Below are 26,792 nucleotides of genomic sequence, written 5' to 3'. Positions count from 1 at the left end.
GGAGACTTTGACCTAAAAACAATTGACCCAAGAATAAAACCCATGCTTTAATAAGTCAATTTATTTAATAAGTCAATTTATTTTTCTTTCTTTTGGAAAATACATTACATCATGACACAAATACAATTATGAAGACTAACACTAGTTACATTCTTAGATAGGTATAAGTTATTTCTCAACTTCCTTCAAAGAAAATTCTCATGTAGCCCAAGGGTTAGCTCAATTGGTTCAGTCCCCGTCGTTAAAGCACCTTTACTATTGAGCGGTCACAGGCTCAATTTTCTCAACAATCTCGGGGTTAGGCTATGTGGTTGAGTTGACAGGAACCTGGTACAAATATTCTATGGACATAGCAGTCACCGATCTCCGAGGTTTGTGAACCACAAAGAAAAAAAAGAAGACTCTCATGCCATTATAGCTGAGGTAATAAAATTATCAATTTTTTATCAAATTGGTACTAGAAGCAACTAAATTATACATGATGTCCATTGCATGAATATCAAAAAGAATGCATTAAATTATTAGAAGGTTATGTTATAGGTTCCTTTGATGGGGAAATACAAAAAAATGGGGTATTTCCCTTACATAAAGAAAGAAGCTAACATTTCGAAAGGCAAAGGTTGATTAGGGCTTGAAGAATCATTTTTTTCTTCTCAAAATACATAGAATAAAAAAACTCTAGATATTGACTTAAGGATCTACGACATGTGTAAAGGTCATATATATATATATATATTATTTCTCCTGAGAGTGTAGAGGAACGGATTGGAAATTCGAATAATTAATTACATAATACCTTAAATTTGTGAAAACAATACTTTCTCTTGGTATTTGGTGGGAAATTAGTTGACACGATAAGTGGGCAAAGATGGTAGAGTGAAAATTAGTTTACACCCTTGGCTTGGTAGAAATGGTAGGCATAGGTTATCACACCAGCTGGCATATAAGTTATGAAATAAAAAAAAAATATTATATGTTATGATAGGTTGTGAACCACAACAAGACAAGAACATAGAACCAACCTTGGTTGTCTTGGAGGGACTTAGTAATTAGGAAAGAAAATGAAAGGGAATGGTAGATATACACACATTTTCTTTAAAAAATAGCAATGTTAGAACTAGAGAGGAGGAAGGCCAATTAGATTAGTATATAATCCAATTAAGATATTATGTACCAAAATTACGATATAATGCTCCAGCTAAGGAGGATATAAAAGGTATATATGCTTAGTTGTAAGAATGCGTATGGAAACTTAAGATCCCTCAAAATAAAAATCCTTCATGTAATTTATCTTGAACAAAATGGCTTCTACCTGAGATATTTTGCAAAAAAATACTTTTATTGGGCATGGATGGTGTAGTTTATGCCACTAGGAAGAAGAGACAAATGCTCATCTCTTCATTATCTGTGCTTTTATGTTATAAGTTTACTAAACAAGTGAAAAGTTTAACATGGAACCAAAATTTTTGGGTAGGCGTAAGAATTGAAGTGGATTTTTAGATTTGGTATGAAAACAAGGCCTTAAAGCATGTTATAGATTTACCCTTAAAACTACATGGGGATTTTGGATTTCTCAGAATTTAAAATCTCAAGATAAACTTCATTTTCATAGATCCAAAGAAATCGAAATTAAAAAGTCCATTCATTGGGTTTTCTTAGATGCAGCATCACAAGAAACTCCATCTAAGGGTGGAGCAAGTGTAATACTATTTATAACCCCTACACACAACATTCCATTTAAAGCAAGAATTTTCCAAGAAACCAATATTTTTTCTTAACTAATGGAACTAAATTTGTTCCTAATACTAGGTCATGAGGTTGGAGTCTCAAAGATTTAAATCTTTGGAAATTATTTGCTAGTTATTCAATGTATGCAAAAGGAAAATGATCTTATAAGCTTCACATTACAACCTCTTTATAATGATATTTAGTTTATTATATTAGCCTTCTCACACAATTCCATTTCTCATATCTATGGGGATAGAAACATGATTATAGATGGGCTTTTGTGAGATGGGACAAAATTTTAATGTGGAACTTGGTTGGCTTCCTAATAGTTGAAGGGAACTGTCTCCAAATATACTCATGATATATGGCTCTAAAGATGTTTTCTATTTTTATTTTATACCTTTTCCATGTATAAATATCGGATAATTCCATTTTGAACAATCATTAGGAATACGACTTTGTAAAAAAAAAAATTGAGTTGTTGAATGAAAGCTATTTTCAATCAGTTAAAAGAAGTTATGAAACTTTTAAAAGATATAGTTATTCAATAAGTTGATAAACTTCAATAATATTTTCCATATCAAACTAAGGCTATAACAATATTTTTTTAGAAATGTTGCAAGCATTGCAACATTGTAATTCTACATTAATAAAGTTATATACCTTTTCCATCCAAAAAACTTAGATTATCTCTAAGGATACTTTATAATGAACTACATTACTATGAAAATGATAATTACCCTCCCACTTACCAACTTTGGTAGTAAATAATTAGTAATGCACTAGGTTAGTAAGTAATATTTTAATGTTATAATTATGCTACATTACTATAATACAAATGTAATGTATGACTTTGAAATGGCATGCACAACCTTAAAAATGGAAATTGTGACTTCCTTGGGTTGACCTTTCTATATGTTTGGCCTTTAGACATTATTTTTCTAATTGTATTTTTCCTTGTTGTATCCGTTTGTATTTTTTTGCATAGATATATACAAAGGATGCAAATTCTATAAACCAACTTAGATCCGTCTAACACTAGATCTATCATGCATCGAGAGGGATAAAACCCCTCAAGGTGCAAACCTTCTTTTTGGAGTGTAGAACTTGAAGAAAGGTTTGCACCTTGAGGGGTTTGATCCCTCTCGGCGCAAGATAGATTCAGTGTTAGATGGATCTAAGTTGATTTCAGTTGAGGGCAGCAGCCTCACATTTTTAGATTATCGTTATTACGTATATGTTTGAGATTAACTTCAAAATTGACATTACGTTCTCTTTGCTTGGCATGACCATATCATTCTCTTCTTTAATTTAGCTTGTGTTTCTTGCATTGAACGGTTTGTAAAACTTTGTTTGAATGCTTTGAGTGGTTTATGTGTTTATGTGTTTGGATTTGGATGATAATATTTTTGAATGTTACAGTTGTTGTGCTATATTTTTATGTGTATGTAATTGTCTATTAGTAATTAGTTGGTGATGAAGAAGGGGGACAATCTTGTCAATAGATTGCAGTGGGATTGATACTGCACATCTATTTCATTTAATTTTAGGTATCACAACTTCTGACAACTAATTAATTCTCAATAGTGTCACTCCAGGTATTACTAAATATATCTTAAAGAGTAGTTTTAATAATTTATTGCGTCAAGATTACAGTTGAAATAAAATTAAAAAAGTTGATAATGTTTGAAATAATTTATTTCCTTCAAGAATATTTTGTTTTTTTTAATGTTTATAAATATATTTTTTCCTCTTATAAATGTTATGAATACATTATTATATGCAATTATCTATTAGTAATTAGTTGGTGATGTAGAATGGAGACGATCTTATCAACGATTAATTTGTAGTTTGCAGGAGGATTGATTCTGCACATATATTTCATTTTAATTCTAGGTATCACAACTTTTGAAAAATAATTAATTCTTAATAGTTTCCTTTTAGGTATTACTATATATATTGAAAATAATTTTTCTTAATAATCTACAATGTCAATATTAACAACATCTAATGCATCTAACATAAGCAATCAAATAAGATTACAAAAAACATCTACACTGAAATCAATGCATCAAATGCAAGCAATCAAATGAGATTAGAAATCAACATCTACACTAAAATCAATGCATACAGTGAAAGCAATCAAATAGGATTAGAAATCCAAATCTACACTGAAATAAATGCATCTAGTGCAAGCAATAAAAAATGATTAGAAATGAACATCTACATTGAAATCAATGAATCTAGAGCAAGCAATCAAATAGGATTAGAATTCAACATCCACACTGAAATCAATGCATCTAGTGCAAGCAATTGAATAGAATTCTAAGAAAACATCATCTACATTGAAATCAATGCATGTATTGCAGGAATTATTCTTCCTTGTCTCTCCCTTCCATCTAATCTTGAAAAATATTTTTAATAATTTACAGTCTCAAGATTAACAACACCCAATCCATTTAATGTGAGCAATCAAATAGGGTTAGAAAAAAACATCTATACTGAAATTAAATCTTATAATGCAAGCAATCAAATAAGATTAGAAACAAAAATATACATTGAAATCAATGCATCTAGTGCAAGAAATCAAATATAAGTAGAAATCAACATCTACATTGAAATCAATGCATCTAGTCAAAGCAATCAAATAGGATTAGAAATCATCATCTACACTAAAATAAATGCATCTAGAGCAAGCAATCAAATAGGATTAGAAATAATCATCCACGCTAAAATCAATGCATCTAGTGAAAATAATAAAATATAATTAAAAATCAACATCTACACTGAAATCAATTCACCTAGTGTAAGCAATGAAATAGGATTATAAGTCATCATCTACACTGAAATTAATGCATCTTGTGCAAGAAATATTCTTCCCTCTCTTCCCCCTCCGTCTATATCTATATCTTCCTTTATCTCTCCTCCTTTGTATCTTCATCTCACCTCCCCCCAAAACACACACACACTCTTTGTCCATATTTATCTATCTCTCCCTCCCTCCCTCTCTCTATCTCTCTCTTCTTCCCTCTCTTCACCTCCCATCTATATCTCTATCTCCATTTGCCTCTCCTTTGTCTCTTTATATCACTCCCAAATCATATATACTCTTTCTCCATATCTATCTATCTCTCCCTCCCTCTTACTCTCCCTATCCCTATCTCCCCCTTCTATTTATCTTCCCTCCTCTCCTCTCTCCCTCTCTCTCTACCTTATCACTCCCTCTCTCTCTCTCTCTCCACTTTTCTCTCTTTATGTATTTCTTCTTACCTACCTCTCTCTCTACCTCCCTCTCTCCTCTCTATCATGTCCTCTCTCTCTTCCTTTCTCTTTGTCCCTTTCTCTCCCACCTCACTCTATATCCCCTGATTCAGGAGATTAACCTGCGATCTGGGAAGGTTCTCCCAGATAGCCAACCTCCACCTACGGAGGTTGAGGAAGATAAAGAGGAAAGTGAACCTAAAGCAATTCCACCCTTTCTTGAGAGACTATCCGGGACAACACAGCTTGCCCCAGAAGAAACTGAACTTCTGGGAGAATTGAAACAGTTATGTGTAAAGATACGACTTCTCCAAGCCATAAAAGATGTGCCTATATATAATAGGTTGATCAAAGAGAAGTGCTTTAAGCATCCAGGAAGGCGCAAGAGAGATGCCCCAACCATCAATGTCATAGGACAATTGTCCAACCTGATGTTGGGGCAGGTAATCTGTTCGAAATATCTGGACCCTGGAAGCCCAGTAGTTTATGTCCACATCAATGGCACCATGATACCACATACCTTGATTGATTTGGGAGCTTCCATTAATGTGATGACAAAGGACACAATGCTCAAACTTAACCTCCAAGGCTCCTTGAGGAAGACCATGACAGTAATACAGCTAGCAAACCGCTCCACCATGACCCCTGAAGGGATTGTGGAAGATGTGATGGTCCCCATTGATTCTTGGGAGTACCCTGCTGATTTCTTAGTTCTCTAGCCAAAGGCAAAGCTCACTGGGTATCCTCTCATCCTGGGAAGGTCCTGGTTGGCTACTGTCGATGCCTACATCAGCTATCGCGATGGGAACATGACCATAAAGAATGGGCATATGTCTAAGCAATTAATCCTATACCCACCCGCCCAACCCTTGCTTGAACATTATCTACCTCTCTGGTTGGAGGAGGAGGATGAGGATGAGGTCTATTATGCACCACTTTGTGCATTAGAAACTGCCATGGAGGAAAACTGCAAGATGAGGATGATATGATTGAAAATTTAATTCAGAATCCACCCCCCAGTGTCTTACCATTAGAGGACATAGTGAGAGAAAACCAAAACAACCCCTCAACTGATCTTTGGGTGGCCAACCCGACCTCTCTTCATGTTAAGAATATAGAGTTCGGCCCTGAAAGAACCTTGAAAATCAATCCATCCCTATCCACTTCCCATGAGAAAGAGCTGTGCAGCTTATTGAGAAAGCATTTAGATGCCTTCACCTGGAGTTATAAGGAGATGAAGGAAGTGCACCCTTCAGTATGTACTCATCACATATACATTAAGGAAGATTGCAAACCAGTCAAGCAGCCTCAAAGGAGGATGAATCCAACACTTAAAGACATTGTTAAGGAAGCATTGCAAAAATTGCTTGATGCAGGATTCATCTACCCCATCTCTGACAGTGAATGGGTCTCTCCTTTGGTGCTAGTGCAAAAGAAAAAAGGAAAGTGGAGAATTTGTGTCAACTATCGGGAATTGAACAAAGCCACTAAAAAGGACCATTTTCCTTTGCCTTTCATAGATCAAGTGTTAGATGGTCTGGCGGGGAAGAAGCTTTTCTCCTTCCTAGATGGGTTTAGCGGGTACAATCAGATTCAAATCAGCCTGGAAGACCAAGATAAGACCATTTTCACTTGTCCTTGGGGTACCTTTACATACCAGGTCCTTCCTTTTGGATGATTTTACTCCTTATGGTTCTGACTTTTAGGAAGCTTTATCTAACCTAGGAAAAGTTCTAGACAAGTGTATTGAGATGAACCTATCCCTCAGCTTGGAAAAATGCGAATTTTTGATGACTGAAGGGGCCGTGTTAGGTCATGCAATATCTCAACAAGGACTGCAAGTGGACCCCAACAAGATTGCCATCATCCAAAGGGTCCCACCTCGTCAAAAGGTGAGAGATGTCAAAAGTTTCCTAGGCTTAGCTTGATATTACCGAAGATTCATTAGAGATTTTAGTAAGCTAGCCTCTCCTTTGTTTGGCCTTTTAGGCAAAGATGTTGAGTTCATATGGTCCAAAAACTTTCAAGAAGCCCTAGATACCCTAAAGAGCAAGTTAGTAACTGCCCTAATTCTCATAGGCCCAAACTGGGCCCTACCCTTTCACATTCACACAGATGCCTCGAACAAAGCAATAGGAGTAGCCTTAGGACAAATTGATGAAAAGTTACCTTATGCCATATACTTTATACGAAAAAATTTGTCAAAAGTAGAGTTAAATTACATAGTGACCGAGAAGGAACTCCTAGCTGTCGTGCATTCTTTAAACAAATTCAGACATTATATCACAGGCTATCAAACCTTCATGCACATTGATCATGCTGCAATTAGATATTTAATGAAAAATCCAGATGTAAATGCTCGCATTATTAGATGGTTGCTTCTATTATAGTAGTTTGATCTGACCATTATTAATAAGCCTGGTAAAGAAAATGTTGTTGCTGACTTTTTGTCTAGAGTAAATTTGCCTACAGGTGAAGAAGGAATGGTGGATGACCAAATGCTAGATAAACATCTGTTTGCTATTTCAGTACTCTCTCCATGGTTTTCTGATATAGCAAACTACTTGGTTTCAGCACAGTTTCCACCACACTTATCCTCAAAAGAGAAGAACAATATAGTAAGGAAAAGCACCCCTTTCACCTGGATTGGGGGTAATCTCTTCAAACTTGGCCCAGATCAGATCTTGAGAAGATGTGTCAGGGAGGAGGAAGTCTTTGACATTCTCCTGACCTGTCATGATGGGCCTTGTGGAGGTCATTTTGCAGCAAAGAGAACTGCCTTCAAAATATTGCAAGTAGGCTACTATTGGCCCACTCTTCATCAAGATGTGAGGAGATACACTAGCCAATGTGATCAGTGTCAAAGGATGGGGAAACCTACTCCAAAGGATGAGATGCCCATGCAACCTCAAGTGACCTTTGAGCCATTTGAGAAGTGGGGCATGGACTTTGTGGGTCTTATCAACCCTCCTTCAAAACAAAAGCAATACATCATTATGTGCACCGATTACCTGTCAAAGTGGGCAGAAATAAAAGCAATCAAAGCAGCAAGAGAGGAAAAAGTAGTTGAGTTTTTGAGGGAAAACATATTCTACAAGTTCGGGTATCCAAGAGAATTGGTCACAGATCAAGGCAGTCAGTTCACTTCCAATTTGATCGAAGATCTGCTCACACATCATAAAATCAAGCACAGGACTTCCACCCCTTACCATCTACAAGCCAATGGGCAGGTGGAAGTCACTAACAGAGCTTTGGAAGGAATTCTGACCAAGGTAGTGAGCAGCAACAAAAAAGATTGGGCGGACAGATTAGTTAAGGCCACCTGGGCCTACAACACAACATGTAAGACCACCACAGGGTTCACACTCTATGAACTAGTCTATGGGAAGAAGGCTTTGCTGTCAATAGAATTTGAATTCAATACACTAAGGATGGCAGCTCAGCTGGACCTAGACCTCAACCATGCACAGAATGAAAGATTACTCCAGCTCATTGGATTGGATGAGCAAATATTACAGGCCCTTCTCCACACAGAGGTAGTTCAGCTTGAAAGGAAGATATGTCATGACAAAAATATCGAGAAGAAATTCCAAGAAGGAGATTGGGCACTGCTCTATGATTCAAGGTATAAAGACTTCAAAAGCAAGCTGAGGACAAGATGGTTGGGACCCTACACTGTGGAAAAATGCAATGACAATGGTTCAGTTCTGATCAGAACCATTGATGAGGAAGCCATCCCCATGCTTGTCAATGGACATCGATTGAAAATTTACAAGAAGCCCCTCTCTAAGCGAGAGTTCATTGAAGATTTGAATAAGACAGTGATGGTAGGGGAGCATTTCTTAGCCTCCACTTCACCCACTTACTGAAGGAAAAGAAAAAAGAAAAATAAGGACTCAAGTGAAAACCTCCATGAGGTGCTTTAAGTCCCATCATTGGGTTGAAAACCTCTTCTGAGGTGGCCCAGTGATGTCAAAAAAAATATAAAAATAAATAAAAAAAAAGAAAAAAAAGAAGAAGAATAAGATCCTTGAGTGAAAACCTCCCTTGGAGGTGACCAGGGCAAGCAATTAGGGTGAAAACCTCCTTGAGGCGCCCTAGTTGTTTTCAAAAAAAAAAAAGAGAGAGAGAAAAAAAGAAAAAGAAAACTGAATTTTAATGTGCATCGCAGGTTGCAGGAGGACCACAGAGAGCAAGAGGAGATGCCACAGAGCCCTGGCATTCACACCAGCACCTATTTCATCTCCTCCACACTCTTCTCCATCATTTATGACCTTTCTTCCACCCCACTATGTTTTTTCCGCAAACTGTGTGTTCTACAGGAGGCTCTGTGTTTTCTACAGGAGGCTCCTATAGGAATTACAAAGAGCCAGAAATGGTTCCAAAAAGAATTTTAAGGGGCTGGGAAGCTTCATAAAGGACATGTAAACCCTCTTATAGCTATCAACCCTCCTTTCCATCCATTCCACACCTGCATCACATCATCATCATCATTTTCTTCCCTTCCTATCAGAGAAAAACACAGAAAACCAATTTTTAGTAAAAGAAAAAAAAAAAACAAAAAAAGAGAGGAAGCAGCACCTCAAATCTCACCTGCAACTTACCTAGTATCTCTCCATCTCCATCTAAATCTCTGGCATCATCCTCACAGCTCCCAGCACAGAAATAAGTTGAAATTTTAGAGGGAGCAGCAGCTACAGGAGCTCATGTAGGAATTCCTGTAACAGCTGATCCCATTAAAATCAAGCTACAACAGTAAAAGAAGTGCAGCCACGAGGATTGAAGGAGACATCTAAAGCTTAGATCCAGCAAGAGGAAACCTACACAAGGAAAACAACCACACATCAGGCAACAGATAGCATGTAGCAAACGAAATACAAGCATTGTTTCAGGGAAATCTAGTGTCGATTCGAACTGTTAGTCCCACTCAGATGGGTAGCTATCTTAGAAACAAACAATGAAAGCTTTTCAAGAGTTCCTTTAAGTGTGATAGATGGAAGAGAAGAAGAGAGGACCAACCTAGATCTTTCGCTTTGATCCTAGCTTGATTTCTCCTTTCCTTGATAGAATTTGCCACTCCTCTCCTACTTGTCCCACTTCAAAGAGTACCTGTAGAGTCAAAGTAACAGCAAACTATCAAAGCATCTCTATCTAAAACATCATAAACAATGCGGAATCAGAAACACATTGACCATACAATTGCATTCATAAACAATAATATTCACAAATACAAAATCATATGGAGGAAAACTCAAATAAATTTATTAATAGTAATGTAAGAGAGGATTACAACCCAGCTGTCTGATCCAGCATCATCCTCCCAGTTGTAGAAGCCCTCTTCACCTCATGAACAAGCAAATCACCCAACAATGCAATGTCTCTTCTCAGCAAACCAACAACACTTCCTTACAAAATACAAAATTCCAGCCTCCAGATCTCTCAGATGAGGGATCCATTTATAGATGTCTTGCAAGGGTGTGAGTCAGCTCTGGGTTTCTGATTAGTGTCATTCCACTGATAGTTCTTGGTTCCACTTGGAGATTTCATGATCTCTTACTCATCCCTGGGTGACTTCAGATAGGCAAGTGTCACAGGAAAAGTTTCTAGAAGATTCCATGATCATCCACCTTGCAAACTGTCTCTGCCATTTGTCTATTCTCGCTCATCGCACCCCACAGAAGGCCATTTGAGTATGCATCACACCTGGCCAGTTAGGTAATCAGTATGCATCGCACCTTGTCCATGGAGCAGTCTGTATGGTCCAGTTTTGGCCAATTCTGAGTAGTTTTTCAGGTGGAACTTCTTGGAAATGATGTAATCAGTTGACCATGATCATTTAGGGTATGAAACAACACTTTTAGGGACTTAAGGAGCCCATATTTTATGAACATATGAGTTTGGGGTTGCAGTGCCCAAATATGTCTATAACAGCTACCCCCTAAAGCATGAGGTCATAAATCTTCTGATGTTGGGTGAAATGCTTTATTCATGAGGATCCGAGGTATTCGAACTTGAAGGTGACCTGTATAAGATACAATACAATAAATCATCATCATATTATTTTCAAGATCTAGCTGAGGTGGGCATTCCCATGCTCATCTTTATAAATTCATTTTCATGTACATAGGACGGACAATCGTCTGTTGTTGCAGATTTGTGATTCTTCGCATGAAGCGTCATCTTCCCTGGCTTAGATGACTATTTGTGCAACTTTTGTGTACAATTGATGTCTTTATTTTCCTAAATATATCGCAGCCCGGATGGATGAAACTAGATCCGGGGTCTTCAAAACTCGTCCAATCTTCGCCCGATGTACAAGTCAATCCATGTGAAAAGATGTTCTAAAGTCGAACATGGAAAGACATCGCCTAATTACCAGCCAATGATGTAATCTGTTAACAGACGCGAGAGGAGTCACCGATAATGATGATGACCCTCAAGGTACTACAGTACAATTCATGTGGTGTGAATATATGAGCCAACATCGAACACCACGCAAAGTCTTTCGATCGAAGGTCATTGATGTAAACCTGTCGTCGGAAGTGCGAAACTTGTCATTGAGGCATGCAAGCTTCAAAGTACTGAAAGGGTTGTTTCTAAGTCAACTTCTTAGATAATGAGCTGATGTCGACAAGAAGTGACCTGTCATAGGAGGGCCTTGATGTATCCCACATCTACAACACGAAACGAAGCAAATGATTTTTGTGGAGGTGAAAACGATCTGATGATATGAGGTTCAAGAATGGAGGTCATGAAAAATGAAGCGTGGATGTAATGCAGTGGATGAGGCGTTTGTTGGATGGTGAATTCTCTGAATGACTTCTCTTGAACAAATTGGCGACACTGATATGGACTGATAGCGTTAACCCCATGGATGGCGCCGCAGACCAATGGTGACAGTGAACGGAAACCCAACCCAACTCAATCACGGTGATGGAGTGAAAGTGTCATGTTCAAGAGCGACTTGCTACCAATATAGTTCTTCAAGTTTTCTTCCCATTTTTCCCCAGTCATTGCTGACCAGTACCTCTTTATTTTTGACAAGATTGAGGAGGATAACATATGCTTGGTCTATAATTTCCCTTCAGGAAAACCTGTCACTTTGTGTTTAGCGAGCCTAGCATCAGTGAGACTCATTCTTGTTTGGGTGGACAAGTTTGTCGCTATTGTTTTAACGAGTTTAACGAAAAAGATAACTTGGTCCTTTTCTTGTTTAGAGAGTCTGAAAATGGATGAAAAGGAGACTCCAACAGTCCTTTTTCGTGGCATAATCCCTTAAGTCCAAAAAAGTGTAAAATAATACGAAAGGGATGACTTTTCGATAGTTTTAACGAGCTGACAAAGACAAGCGCTCAATCTTTTTGTTTAATAATCCCTCAAGTCCAAAAATATTAAAATATATGAGAGGGATAGAATTCCCCTTACTTTAACAAGCTGGGAAGGCCAATAGCTCTACAATCTTTTTATATTTAACGAGTCTAAAAAGAGTTTAAAAGAGGCTCGTTTTTTAGGAATGAGTGATATTTCTGGGTAGCAGCTGGTTCCAGGTAAGTTTGGAACTTCTCAAAACATGGCAGTGTGAAGAGGGTGGCAATCAGAATCACTCGTTGCAGATGTTCCTCAAAAGGGTAAACAATCAAGTGGAAGCATATGGTCGGCCGAATGAAATGGAGGTGATGGAAGGAACACAACCAAAGTTCAAAAGGGCAGATAGCAAAGTGATCACAAAAGGTTATTTACCAAAGGCGGGTTTATTTTTTAATGAGCTTGAACCTTGTGCCAACATGTGCTCAGTGTAGGTTGATTTTTTAACAAGCTTGAACCTTGCGAGAACATTGCTCTTACCAGTCTTTTGATAATGTCTCTTGGTAGATTTATTTTTTAATGAGCTTGATCACTACTATAACATGTGCTCATGACCTTTTTATGTAAGCTAGAAATGATTGAGCTATGAGGTTAAAGGGTTAAGAACCTACAAACTACGAAAATAAAAGGTTGCTTTTTACTTGCATGCAAAGGTTTGCATGCCCCCAAGTCTTTCAGTAAAAGGAGAGTTTCTAGGTTACCAAATGGAAGTTCTTGCGGTTAGGCAGGATTGTTTCTGTCGACTGACAAAACTCTTCCTTTGCTTTGCCCATCGAAATGGACAAAGGTGATTGTTGTAAGCCCCAATCACATAACGTACAAAGATGAATGTTGTAAGCTTCACAATCGTACAAAGGAAATAATCGCATCAGACTGATCACATAACCTATATGGGAATGTTACTCAGTCCAAGTATTATGACCTTTCAAGAAAATCTCTCTTTTCCTCTGGGTTCGCCTACCAAAGCAGACTAGGGTGCATGCCCCTTAATCTTCATCACACTCAATGAACTACTCGTGGTAATCAGGTGGATGGGATGAAGATGGAAAAGACATTGTTGATGCGAAGAGACCATTTAGGGATGATGGTTGATTTATAGTTGTGTTTGAACCAGGAAATGAAAGCTGGTCAACAAGTTGCACCAGTCTGCCTTCATGTGGAGAACACATCACTCGAAAGAATGTGGAAACAATGGATTCCATGCTATATATATAATCACGTCCAAGGAGTAGATTGTAATCTAGTGGACCTTGGACTACCATCACGTTCAAATAAATGGTTTTCTTTCTCAAAGTTATCGGTAACCTTGGAAGGATCCCTAATGGTCGACTGGTTCCTTTGTTGAAGCCCGACAATTTTATTTTATTTTATTTTATTTATTTATTTTTTTCAACAATGTTATTTTATTTTATTTATTTATTTATTTATTTTATTTATTTATTTATTTTTATTTTTTTTCAGGCAAAAGCGATGGTGAACCAAGCGCTTTCCAAGCAGTTGAGGAAAGGATACTCACTGAAGCCCCTCCATCTATAATTGTGCAAGACACGATCATTTTGTAAACTTGTACTATGATTCGAAATGGTACATTAGATGGAAGGCGAGGTTTCACTAGTTGATTCCAATCAAAGAAAACGACTAGACTGCTCGGACGAGGTACCGGATAAATGTCCAGATAAGTTTCATGAACTGGGGGGTTCTCTTCCTGTTGTGAAGGAATGGGCAGATTTCCTCCAAGTTCATTAGACTCTATATTGACAAAAAGAATTTGAACAGTGTCGTTCTCATCCTCTTTGGAAACTATATCATCTGAAGGTGGATCTTATAAAAGCAAGACTGGGTCGGCTGCCATCTTGACTAGTTGAATTTGATCTGGTATGGACTCAGAAGGTTCACTTTCAATGATATGCGATTCGATCAACACTTGAGTTATGTCAATCGGGTTTTCAACTAGCAAAAGGATTTGGTAAGAGTTTCTTGTATCTGGGTGGAAGTTGATGCGGTGAAGCAGGACGGTTATCCAAAATGCTTTTGGCTTCATCCAGAAAAGGGCAATGGTGAAGAGTATGATCACCCTCACATAACCTACATGGAACTCTAGCTTTTCCTTTCTGTCGATTGACTTCGTTTTCACTAGTTGTTGGTGCACTGTCAACCTGACTGTCAGGGGTTGATGACACCGAATGGTGCAACTGGGGATACCATTCTGTCAAGATCTATGGAATTCAAGGGAAATCTCGATGGTAATGGTTCTCCTTGCAAATTGTGCATGGAGATTTTGGTTTGGAAACTTTAGTGCCCGGATTTTCGCCAGATGATGCATTGGTGTTCCCTTGTTTAGCTGGCTTCTTCTTCTTCTCCTTCCCTTTCTTTTTCTTCTCAGTTACTTGGTTTTTAGTGTCACTAGTTTCACCAAGCAAAGAGGAAGAAGGGGAAGGAGAAACAAATGAAGTAGAAGGCGAAGGGATAACTTCAGTATCATCTGGTTGCTAACTAGATTGTTGAGGAATTGCGGTGTTTTGAACGATAGAGGTTGAGAAAATCCCTATTGGCAGGCCAATTGTGATTCCTGGAAGGGACAATGTAGCCATATATGGAGAACCAATATCTCCCCAAGAGGAGAAAGGACTAGGATTCCCTCCAAGGGGGATTCCTTGATTGATAGACTCCATTATCTCAACCTCGGATCAACGTAGGAACAAGGATGTTATTCCGTTTAAAATAAATTTTAAGATGTTTTGACGCAACTTGCTTTTTCAATTTTTAAGAGTCGAGGAAAAGCTAAAGGTGACTCTAGTCACCTTCAATTTTTAATGAGCCTGAAGTGACAAGTGCTCAGATGGACCTTTTCTTTTAAGGAGTCGAAAAGGAACGAAAGTGATTGCTCTGGAAGTCTAGAAAAAGGGTTTACCAAATCGATCGTAAAGCTACAAAATACACCTTGGTGATAAATGATAGAGAAATTACCAAGGACTTATGTATGGCAGTCAATCTTCCCGAATGTTGTGTTTAGTGCATTACGATTGATAGGGCGGCAGACACAGATTCCTAAGGATAAAGGATATTAGCCTATTGTGATCTCCCAATATATACTCGACGATACGGGGAGCACAAGTCCGTACTGGCACTTGTCGTATCAAAGAGGAGGAATCACCCAACCTTCGATGAAAACAATATTTACCAGGTTTTACAACACCGGAACACGTCTCTAGCCTAGACTTCTAGATGTGTTGTGTTAGATTCCAAAGCGTTTTTATGTTCATTGAGGTTTATTTTAGAGTTGATCTTGCTTAGAAGTTTGTCTTTCAAGGTTCACCACGTGATGTAGATGTGAAATTCCTAAATATGCAATCTAAAATGATAAACAGTTGTTTATGTTCTTTTAACAATGAAAAATCCTAGCTACAAAGGAAAGAAGATAACGATTTTTCTTTCAGCAGAGAGCATAGAGCACACACTAAATGCACTTTCCTAAATCAAATTTAGCAAGCAGTAAAAATGCAGATGCACATGCATGTATTTTTTTCAGCTTTCTTAATGTGTGAATGACAAAAAAGAAAGCTAAGTACAAATCTAAACTATTTTCTTTCAAAGCAACAGTACTAACAATTTTTCTTTTCAAAACGAAAGGAAGACTAAGACGACACTTTTCGATTTCGAATTTAAAACTATTTTCGACACTTGAAATACTAATAATTTCAAAATCAATTACAATGACAAAAGTACAATAAACTATCTAGAAGAGGAAGACTTTACAACACTCTTCTTTTGATTCAGAATGACAATTACGACACTTGCATCAAAAACGACAGTTCGATTAGGCTACTTTCAACAAAGGAAGATTGTAAATGATTGACACATACACACAAACATTTACAATTCCTAACTGATGGAGGCTGAAATAATGTGAAGGAAGATGGTTACAGCAAGAAGGTACTGATCATGCACAGCAAAACTACTGAATAAAGCTGAAAACAAAGAGAAAAAAACCAAATTTCAGAGAAGAAAACACAGTTCACTCAATCATCGCACCTGCAACACACGGAAATAGGGATGCATCTCACCTGCAACACACGGGAGGTGCGATGCATCCAAGTTGCACAGTTACAAATAGTACGATGGGCCAGGGAGCGAAACTGAGCTTGGTTTTTGCTCAAAATTTGCAGCTACGTTCAGTGATTTAGGCTGAGTAATGATGGATAGTAAACACAAAGCATAAGGGTAGGATCTGATGAGGTTTTGAGCTACCACAAGGTCACTTAGGATGCTTTGTAAGTCAGACGTTCAGTTCATAAATCAACTCGGAGATTGACTGAAGCAGTGTTTATCTACTTTGTAATTGCATAGAAAAAGCGTTTCGAAGGCTAGCTGGCTAACTTCAGGCTCCTTCTGTAGTTTATAAAGCAAACAATAAACAAACAAAACAAACTATTCATTCCCCAGTAGAGTCGCCATTTTGTTTCAGGGAAAACTAGTGTCGATTCGAACTGCCAGTCCCACTAAGACGGGTAGCTATCTTAGAAACAAACAATGAAATATTTTTAAGAGTTCCTTTAAGTGTGATAGATGGAAGAGAAGAAGAGAGGACCAACCTGGATCTTTCACTTTGATCCTAGCTTGATTTCTCCTTTCCTTGATAGAATTTTCCACTCCTCTCCTACTTGTCCCGCTTCAAAGAGTACCTATAGAGTCAAAGTAACAGTAAACTATCAAAGCATCTCTATCTAAAACATCATAAACAATGTGGAATCAGAAACACATTGATCACACAATTGCATTCATAAACAATAAGATTCACAAATACAAAATCATATGGAGGAAAACTCAAAGAACTTTATTAATAGTAATGTAAGAGAGGATTACAACCCAGCTATCTGATCCAGCATCATCCTCCCAGTTGTATAAGCCCTCTTCACCTCATGAACAAACAAATCACCCAACAATGCAATGTCTCTTCTCAGCAAACCAACAACACTTCCTTACAAAATACAAAATTCCAGCCTCCAGATCTCCCAGATGAGGGATCCATTTATAGATGTCATGCAAGGGTGTGAGTCAACTTTGGTTTTTTGATTAGTGTCATTCCACTGATAGTTCTTGGTTCCACTTGGAGATTTCATGATCTCTTACTCATCCCTGGGTGAATTCAGAGAGGCAAGTGTCACAGGAGAAGTTTCTGGAAGATTCCATGATCATCCACCTTGAAAACTGTCTCTGCCATTTGTCTATTCTTGCTCATCGCACCCCACAGAAGGCATTTGAGTATGCATCTCACCTAGCCAGTTAGGCAGTCAGTATGCATCGCACCTTGCCCATGGAGCAGTCTGTATGGTCCAGTTTTGGCCAATTCTGAGTATTTTTTCAGGTGGAACTTCTAGGAAATGATGTAATCAGTTGACCATGATCCTTTAGGGTATGAAACAAAACTTTTAGGGACTTAAGGAGCCCTTAGTTTATGGACATATGAGTTTGGGGTTGCAGTGCCCAAATATGTCTATAACAAGCATGCAGTAGTAAAAGGAGCCAAAATACCTCACAACACATACATTCAACTCACAGGTAAGTGACTAACGTGCTCCTATGTTTGAATTTGCGTAATTGAAATATATGCATGAGAAAATGAGATGGTTGAGGTTGAACGAGAAAAAGGTGGCCAGATAACTTGGCCACCTTCATCTAGTTGACTGCACTCATCCGAAGATGTCACCCACAAGTTTTTTGATCGATTTCTGGCTTGAGGAGGTAGGTTCCATACATACCCACCTTGATTATCAATATGTGCAAGGAATGATACCATTTTAAGGAGGAATTGAGTCCATAGAAGAAGAGGAATTACATAAAAAAAAATCTGCCTGTTTTAAAAAAAAAAAACACAGTGTTCTTCTATTTTTCTGTTTCTTCAAAAATTATTGTCTCCATCTCTATATTTGGTGCTCAAAAGGGATATAAGCACAATGACAGGAGGATTCATGAGGAAGAAGCCCACTAATTCAACCAGGCTCCATGAATATCCCCAAGTAGTAGCAATTTTCACAAGGGAAAATTGGATGACCTTTTTTGAGAAATTCCGAGGGTTTGATGAGGAAATTTCTCAGGAAATTTCTCTTTCTTTAGTTCCTCACTCAAAAACCCATGCCACTGTCACTTTTAGATGTCTTTCCATGGAAATAACCCCATAATTTATCAGTAGGGTTACTACCCTTCCTCTTGGATTACCTTGGAGCAAAGATGAAAAACCAATTGGACAGGTTGCCAAGAAAAACTTCTTCGAAAAAAACGAACATCTTGTAGAAGATAAAAATGGCATTAGAAGGACAAGCATACCCTACCCTTGGGATGAAGTTAGTTACCAAATCATCAAATATATCTCATGTGAGGGGAGGTATAACATAGTCTATGGCTACCATTTTAGAATCTTCATGAGCTAAGATATGGCATGGACACTCCAACACCCCAGAGACTCAGCATCCCCTATTTCCTCTTGTAGTCCCTCATAGACTCTAGCATTAAGTTTAAGGCAGGGAGTCCAGATCAGTTGGCTCACCATGGGTTAATCAAAACTTTAGTAGAAGAAGCCCTCCATACATTCACACTCCCTATAGCATGGGAAGTCTTCATAAACATGACAGTAGAAGATGACATAAAGGCCCTCACCTATGACATCAGTCCTTCTAGCAGTGAGGAAGAAGAGAAAAAAGGGGGAGAAGGTGAAGCAACCGATGACTCAGCAGGACAAGAAAAGGAGGAGGAAGAAACTAATATAGAAGAGGAGAAGGATGAAGAGACAGAAAAGGAAGAAACAAAGCAAATAGAGATAGAAAAGGAGGCAAAAGGAGGAGAAAAAGAGGCAGCAGAGGCAAAAAAAAGAGAAGGGTCCCCTGAGACCCTGGAAAGGGAGGCAGCAACTGCCCTCACAGCCCTGAGCACACCAATTAATCCAAAAGAAAAGAGAAAAAGGCAAGCCTCCATGTATTTCAAGGCCAGGAAAAGCACAAGGATCAAATTAGGGAAACCCCAACCATCTTCAACAGTGCCAATTACAATTAAAGATTCACCCACTATCAAAGGGGAAAAATCTCCCTCTAAAACACCTATCAGATATGAAAGAGGGACTCCTAGATCTTCCACCTGGAAGGAAAAAGTGCAAATACAGGACCCAAAAATAGTCCTACAGGAGGCACAGACAGTTCTACAGGAGACACTATCAAGGCTACAAGAGACCCAACAGCTTGAGAAAACAATGGAAGAGCAGCCAAAGGGGAAGGAGGAAGCTACAGAGCCACAATAACCTGATCCCCAGCCTAGCCTTGCCTCCTATTACCATCTTCTTGAAGGAGGAAGGATAATTACACAAACATTTGCAATTCCACTATTCTTTGAACTAGAGAAGGAAAGAACAAGAACACATAGGTGGATGCAAATAGCCAAATCCAAGGGAGTTGAGGATGTTGGCCACATGGAGAACAAGCTTAGAGAAATTGGAAGGGAGTTAAATGCTATCAGACATAGGGAGGCAATTGCAAGAAGCCAACTCCAAACTGAAAATGAATTGCTAAGAAGGCAGCTGAAGGAGAAAGAGACCCAGCTGGCATGCATGGCTAGCTTATCCATGGAGGCACTGCAATGTAGAACACCAGAAAATTCTATGGATTATACCTCAAGGACCAAGGGCTAAAATTTCAGATCAAGACTTTGGCACAAAGAGGCATAATGCCTTTTCAATATTATAGACAATTTATGGACTTGTGTAACCAGAGCACAACAGAAGATAAGGAAAAAATGGCAGAATTTTACCTGCATAACATGGCCCTCACAGACATGAATGTGTGGGACCCCAATGCTAGGCTATGGGACCTACAAATAATGGCCATGGCTTCATGGATGAACCATGAGGAGTTAAGGGCAACTGAAGTAAAAAGGTTTATGATCAGAGAGCAGAATGAGCCACTAATGATCAGAGCTACGCCATCAGATCCCATGGCTCTCATCAGCACACACCAGCTGCTTGCAAATAATCCTCAAATTTCCCCCAGATATATAAATGATCAAGCACAGACCATTGCACATTTTGAGGACATGGAAAGGTTACTTGGGGATGACTGTGTGCATGCATGTATGAGGAGATGGAACACCTTACCACACAGTCTAAAGATCAAGGAATATCATTCTCCAATGAAGATTAAGGAAGCACTAAGGAGAGTGCCAATGTACAAGCACTCAATGCAAAGGCTGCAGGTCAATTGGATTGGCCTCAAACTAAGTCCACCATTGCTGTTAGGCATGCTAGAAGGGAGAATCGAAGAAGAAGAGAAGAGGCAATGGGAAGAGATAAACAGAAAAGCAGGTTTCTATGACAAGGAAGAGGAAACAACATCAAAATCTTGGGATGCTAGAGAGGCCACCAGGGCCATCAAAGATGAGGAGAAGGACTAAGTTGCTTAGAGGATGAGCAACACATTCAGTAGGCGGGTGATGATGAGCCCCATAAATGGGTAATTATATGGGCTCATTTTGCTTCCTAACATAGTTAAATCAACCATTCTCTTAGCTTATTGCATGTTTTTTATTATATTTATGCTTATGGAGTGAGTTGAGTTAGTTATGATGCCATGAGGTCTAATATGTGTTTAATGCATATTTTTGTTGAATTTTGAAGACAAAGTCAAAGATTCAATGGAAAATTGGCAGCAACAATTCAAAGTGGACAAAGGAGAGGATTTATAGGAGGGAATCCCCCTCATTTATTGCTCCCCACTTCGAATTCCCCTTCATGCAAATCGGAGTACAAACAACCAAATCAATGCACTAGGAGGCAGCCGAGCAAGTGGAGGATAACTTATGTTTATCTCGAGTTTTGGGAGCCAAGCCTCCCTGATTTTATGGAAGCTATTGGGAGCTTCAATTGTGTAAGTAGAGAGGCCTAGGGCCTCACTAGGGTCAATTTTTTTTTGGATTTTTGTTGTACTTTTTCTATTGTAAAACTCTGCTCAACTTCGAGTTTACTTTTGGTGACAGTTTCATGTAATCCTATTACTATTTTGATAATAAAGATGAGATCCTTTTTGAGCTAGCATTGAGTTACCTCAGAGGGCTTAAACTCTTGGGTTAGGGCCCAATCCAAGCAGCCAAGATCCTCTTGTTTGTATTTATGTGCTTTGTTTCAGTTTATGGATTAGTTGTTTTTAGATGAATTTCTTTATTGGTTAAGAATAGGTTTCTTTTGGTGATTTAGAAGGTTGTTTCAATTGTGTTTTTTGTAACAGGTTAAGCAGTGATAGAAAGAAGATTCAAAAGGCTAGCAACAGTGCCTTGGTCTCTTTTCCTCCCTTTGCGACCATGAACTGAGGCAAAGACCCTCTTGTTGCCCCAAAAACACAGATTTTCCTTCTCGATAGGATTTCTAGTGTTTGCAGTTTGTTAGAAGGTTAATGTTTTGCTTTAGATATTTTTCACCATGCTCATTTCTATCTTTGCAATAAGTCTTCTTCCATGCTCTCTCTCCTTGTAGCATTTTTTCAACATTTACTTCCGTAGCTCATAATTTAGACTAGCTTGATGCAAAATTTTGTTTTTTTTTTATGTACTCATTTCCTTGCTTGCTTGATCTAATTGGTTGACTGTCAGTTCTTTTGCAACAGATCTATTGTTACAGTAGGTCAGCCTATCAGCCATCACATTCTCTCCCTGATCCATGCCCTACAGGTCGCCCAAAGTTCACCTCAAATCTGCCTTAGTTTTCTGCATTTTTCCATAGGATTTCTTCCTCTCTCCCAATCATCTTTCCCTCTCCTAGTGATCCTTGGTGGACCCTAGGCACCCTAACACATCATCCCAACCTTCAGCTACCTTTTCCACCCGCTCTCACACCCTAAAAACCTTCAAAACTGCTCTCGGCATCCTCCTGTAGATCCCTTGTGTCCTCCTGTAGATTTTCCTGTAGGCTTTCTTTTGAAGGTCGAGTGTGGGAAAAGCCTCCAGAAGGCCACCCGAGACCTCCTAGGACCCATATATACCATCTTACATCTCTTCAAACCCCAAAGTCGCCCTTCAACACCACCTATTCGCTTCCACCTTCACACACAATAAAATACATGCATGTCAATTTCACATAAAAATACAAAAAGATGTTTTTTGCTCATTTACTTCTAGAAACAACTTGAGTAGATGTTGTTTACTTCCTTGAGTAGGTAATGGAATTTATTTCATGGTTTTCATAGTGCTTTCTGCAAAAGTAGGATTAGTTGGTTAAGTAGGGTTTGCTAGGTTTACTTCACATTTTATTCTTTTTCCTTTTTGCAATTAGAGTAGCCTCTATAGAGTAAGCTTTCCTTTCATCACATATAGAGCTTCTTCTAGAATCTATAGAAGATGGCTTGATCTCCTATTGATCTTGCGCCAAATGACCAAGTGACAGCCTGCAGTAAGAACTAGTATTTGTGCATACAGCACTGTCCCTTCCAAGTTTGTTACGAACTACCGAGTTGATAAGAGTAAAGTAGGCAGCCCAGGAGTTGCAACATTATTGCTGCAATACTGGTGCTCACCATCCCCCCTCTCTCTCCGCCCTCCAACTCTATCACTATCTCCCTCCCTCTCTCTTCTATCCTCCTCTCCCCCCTTTCTTCCATCTCTCCTTCTTTGCCTCTCTCTCTCTCCCCTAAACATACACTCTCTATCTCCAAAGATGGACCAATTGAAAGAATGAAGGAGAGATCCCAAAACCAAATGAAGCATTCTGTGTGCCAGAGGAAGCCCAATGCAAATCCTTCTTCCTGCACCAAATGGTATCAACTCAAAGTCTTGGCCTCTATAGTCAGTATTACACCCTAAAAACCTTTCTGGCTTGAATTCCAAAGGTTCCTTCCAAACCCTAGGATCTCTTCCAATGCCCCATATATTCACAAACACTTGTGTGTTCTCTCGGACAACATATCCACCAATCTCACAAGAGCTATCTGCTCTTCGTGGAATTATCAGTGGAGCTGCTGGGTGCAATCTGAGGACCTCCTTCACTATTGCTTGTAAATATGGCAGCTTTACTATGTATGATTCTTCCATTCTTTTGTCTTGACCAACGATTTCATCCAGCTCTACTTGGGCCTTTCTTATTACTACTGGTTTTCTTAGAAGCTCAGCCATTGCCCATTCAACTGTTACCGAAGTTGTATCCGTCCCTGCAATGAACATGTCCTGCCAGCATAATCACTATATTTAGTTTACATTGTGTAAGGTTTTATAGATAGAAAGTGGGTTACAAGTTATAGATCATAGAATTGGCTCAATCATAATAATAAAATTGGTTTGGAGTTACACCATCAAGAGATTTCACATACGAATTTAATATTATTTAATTCTTGTGTTCTTAAAATTAAATTCTTAATATTATTTTTAGTATTGCAAAATTTAAAAAATATGAATTTATAATTTGAAATTCTTTTTCCCATTAACAAATCTAATATATAAAAAAATAAAAATTTAAAAATGATTGAGAACTCTACTTATGTGGCTATACAGTGCACGATTGAGAATTCTACTTATGTAATTATGCAGTGAGGTTGACCATATACATCAAACTTAACTCAATTGTAAATTTTAAAAATACATAATGGCTTCCATGTGCATGTAAGTATTTTATAATGGAAGCTATCACTACTCAAACATCTTACCATTAGCACTCCCTTGATGTTTTCCAAAGTGAATTGTGTGCCACCCTTCCTTAAATCCAGAATGATTTCTAGAAAATCCTTCCCTTCATGGTGAACAGTTGCCCCATCATTATCATCATCTTCTCCTAGACGCTCCTCAATAATCCTGTCAAAGAGACTGTCAAACCTCCTGGCCAAGCTCTTAATTCCTTGCTTCAGTCCTTGCAGATCAAACCTCTCCAGGAAAGGGAAGACATCTGATAAATTTGGAGTTCCTGCCAACTTTAGGAATTCCCATACCATATCCTTAAACTCTGCAACCTCTCTAGAACCTGGGTGAAATACATTTCTGCTGCAAACCATCCTGCCCACAAGGCCAAGTGAATTTAGAAAGGCTCTCTCTCCAATATTCACACTCTGTCCCTCAATGGAGTCCTCAAAGATAGACCTAATGGTCCTATTTACTTCATCACTTCTCAAATGCTGAAGGGCATCAAGCCTTTTGGGTGAGAATAGTTCAGCGTTACAGATCCTTCTGAGCAACCGCCAGTGAGGACCATAAGGACTCCATACCAGACTAGTCCCCTGGTATGCAAATGTCCTGGCAGCCATGTTGATAGACCTGCTGGAAAAGGTCTGGTCATTGTTTTTCAGCGCCTCTTTTGCCATGGATGGTGATGAAACAACAACTGTTAATTTGCATCCCAGTCTCAGAGACATAAGAGGCCCATATTTCTGTGCAAGGCCAAAGAGAGATTCATGAGGTTTGTCACCCAACTGAAGGATGTTTCCAATGATGGGCCATCTAGGAGGACCAGGTGACAATTTGTTATTCTTCTTTTTGTTGTAGAGGAGGAAAATAGATAACAGCACAACTCCCACTCCCACTACTATAAAATCATACACTGATGCAATCTCCATTGAATACACCAGGAATCAAACAGCTTCAGAAAATCATTCACTGCATTGGCCCATGAAAACCAAAATAAGATACAAAATTTAAACCACCCAAGGGTGTCCAACGATCTTGTTTTCAATCTTCATTTGGACATAAAACAATTATCTAAGCCAACTAAGCAGGTAATAGTTTTGAATGGTTGTTTGGAAAGTGGAAAACACGCATTGCCTACCAGACACCAAATTTGTTTATACAAAGGTCGCTTTCTCCCACTCGAGTTCCAAGCGACCTATTACTGTTCTACTAAACATTTTGTCCTCTTGGTTTTTTGTCAGGTTACAATATTCTGTTATTCAAAGTATTTTTAAATTAAAGAACATGAATCAAATACATCATCTTTATCCAAAAATAATTAGATAATATTTATGATCTTTAGCTTCTACATTCTGTGAATGTAATGTATATCTACCAAAATTAACAAATATTTATGATCTTTAGCTTCTACATTCTGTGAATGCAATGTATATCTACCAAAATTAAACGGTTACGGATTCAATGTATTTAATTAATATTTTTTCATTTTATATTAATTATATAGTCAATTATATATCCAATAAATCTGCAAGAAAATTAATGGTTACAAATTCTGTGAATTTAATGGACATTTAAGATTTGTCCAAGAGGAACAATTTTGGGGAATTTTTCTGTGGTAAGAAATTCGATTAAGAAGTATTTAAATCAGTGGTGGTGGCGGGGCGGTGGTGGGGTGATTCTCAGAATCGCCCCATCACCCGACAATTCTCAGAATCGCCTTCGCCGAGTCTTCCCATAGAAAACATGTTTCTTTATCCCTCTTATGCAAAGTTTTTGACATTCATTTCCGACATTTCTTTGGCATTGTCCATGATTTTCTGCAAATATCCTTGTTGTTAATAGTTCGTCGATCTGGACTGCCACGTCCACTATTAGTAATTGTCATCTGCAACATTCGCAGTACTATGCGACATATTCTGTTTTTCTCATCAAATCTGAAAAAGAAGTGCAGAACGAAGTCACTAAAGCTCTAGAATGGAATTTTCTTACATGGTAATGAAATGAGTCTGGAAATGGTTAGTGAGTAGATCTATAGGTCTACCTACTCGACCCTCTCCAGGTCATCTCATTAAATCTAAAAGTGGTGGGAGTTCTGGTGCCATTTGAGGAACTGGTGCATGAAGGTACATTCCTTTCTTCCCGTGACCTACTAGAAGAGGCCTCCCCAGTGTTACAACTACGTTGAATCTACTACCTTCCATTGCAAGGGAAATTTCTTTGTGTGGCTACCTACTTGAAGAGACGAACAGTCGAGATTTCCAAAAAGAGAAATGATAATGAGAGATATTGAGAAATAAGTAGGTGTTAAGAAAATGAGGAATTGTTAAAGGACAAGAAATAAATTAAAATTGGCCATTAGAGGAGATGTAGGAATGAAGGTAATTAAAATTATTATAGAGAAAGTTGTCATGAGGCTCCTTATCATAAAATAGGTTAAATGAAAATCTTTATGAAGGTGGTCAGAAGATAATTCATTTGATGTCCTCGAATATGTCCAAAAATTCCACATTATAATGTAAGAATGATTCTCATTCAAATTCAAAAGTAAGAAGGATATTGAAATTATTCTAATAACTTGTTGGTTTGGGGGTCTATTATGATATTTCTAAAATGTTGGAGGTCAATTTTCAATCCTCAAACTAGACCCTTCTTCATATGACTAGTTTGGATGTTGTTTCTTGGTCTCTCGATGGAGCTTTAGATGAGAGATATATTGGAAATTATTGTAAATGGACTTCATTGGAATACATCAACCTTGAATAAGAGTATTGAACCATGGTGGATAGGATATTTATTCAACT

The 26,792-nt window shown here is 38.3% G+C and overlaps 1 protein-coding gene across 1 annotated transcript in view; it reads right to left on the bottom strand.

The window, feature by feature from the left end:
- Positions 1-24,926, bottom strand: part of LOC149245244 (geraniol 8-hydroxylase-like) — a 54,185-nt gene extending 29,259 nt beyond the window's left edge. Inside the window, exons 1-2 of the mRNA XM_089455563.1 lie at positions 24,021-24,926; positions 23,087-23,544 (exon numbers count right to left, since the gene is read on the bottom strand). Of these exons, the coding sequence (XP_089311689.1) occupies positions 23,087-23,544; positions 24,021-24,920 (1,358 nt within the window). The 5' untranslated portion in view covers positions 24,921-24,926. The remainder of the gene's footprint in view (positions 1-23,086; positions 23,545-24,020) is intronic.
- Positions 24,927-26,792: the final 1,866 nt, after the last annotated feature.

The sequence above is a fragment of the Pinus tabuliformis genome, chromosome 7, assembly GCF_031772625.1.
Source record: "Pinus tabuliformis cultivar Carrire ecotype Pingquan chromosome 7, CPIR1, whole genome shotgun sequence".
NCBI lineage: Eukaryota > Viridiplantae > Streptophyta > Pinopsida > Pinales > Pinaceae > Pinus > Pinus tabuliformis.
The sequence above is the reverse complement of the archived record's forward strand: the minus strand, read 5'-3'. Positions and strand labels throughout refer to the sequence as shown.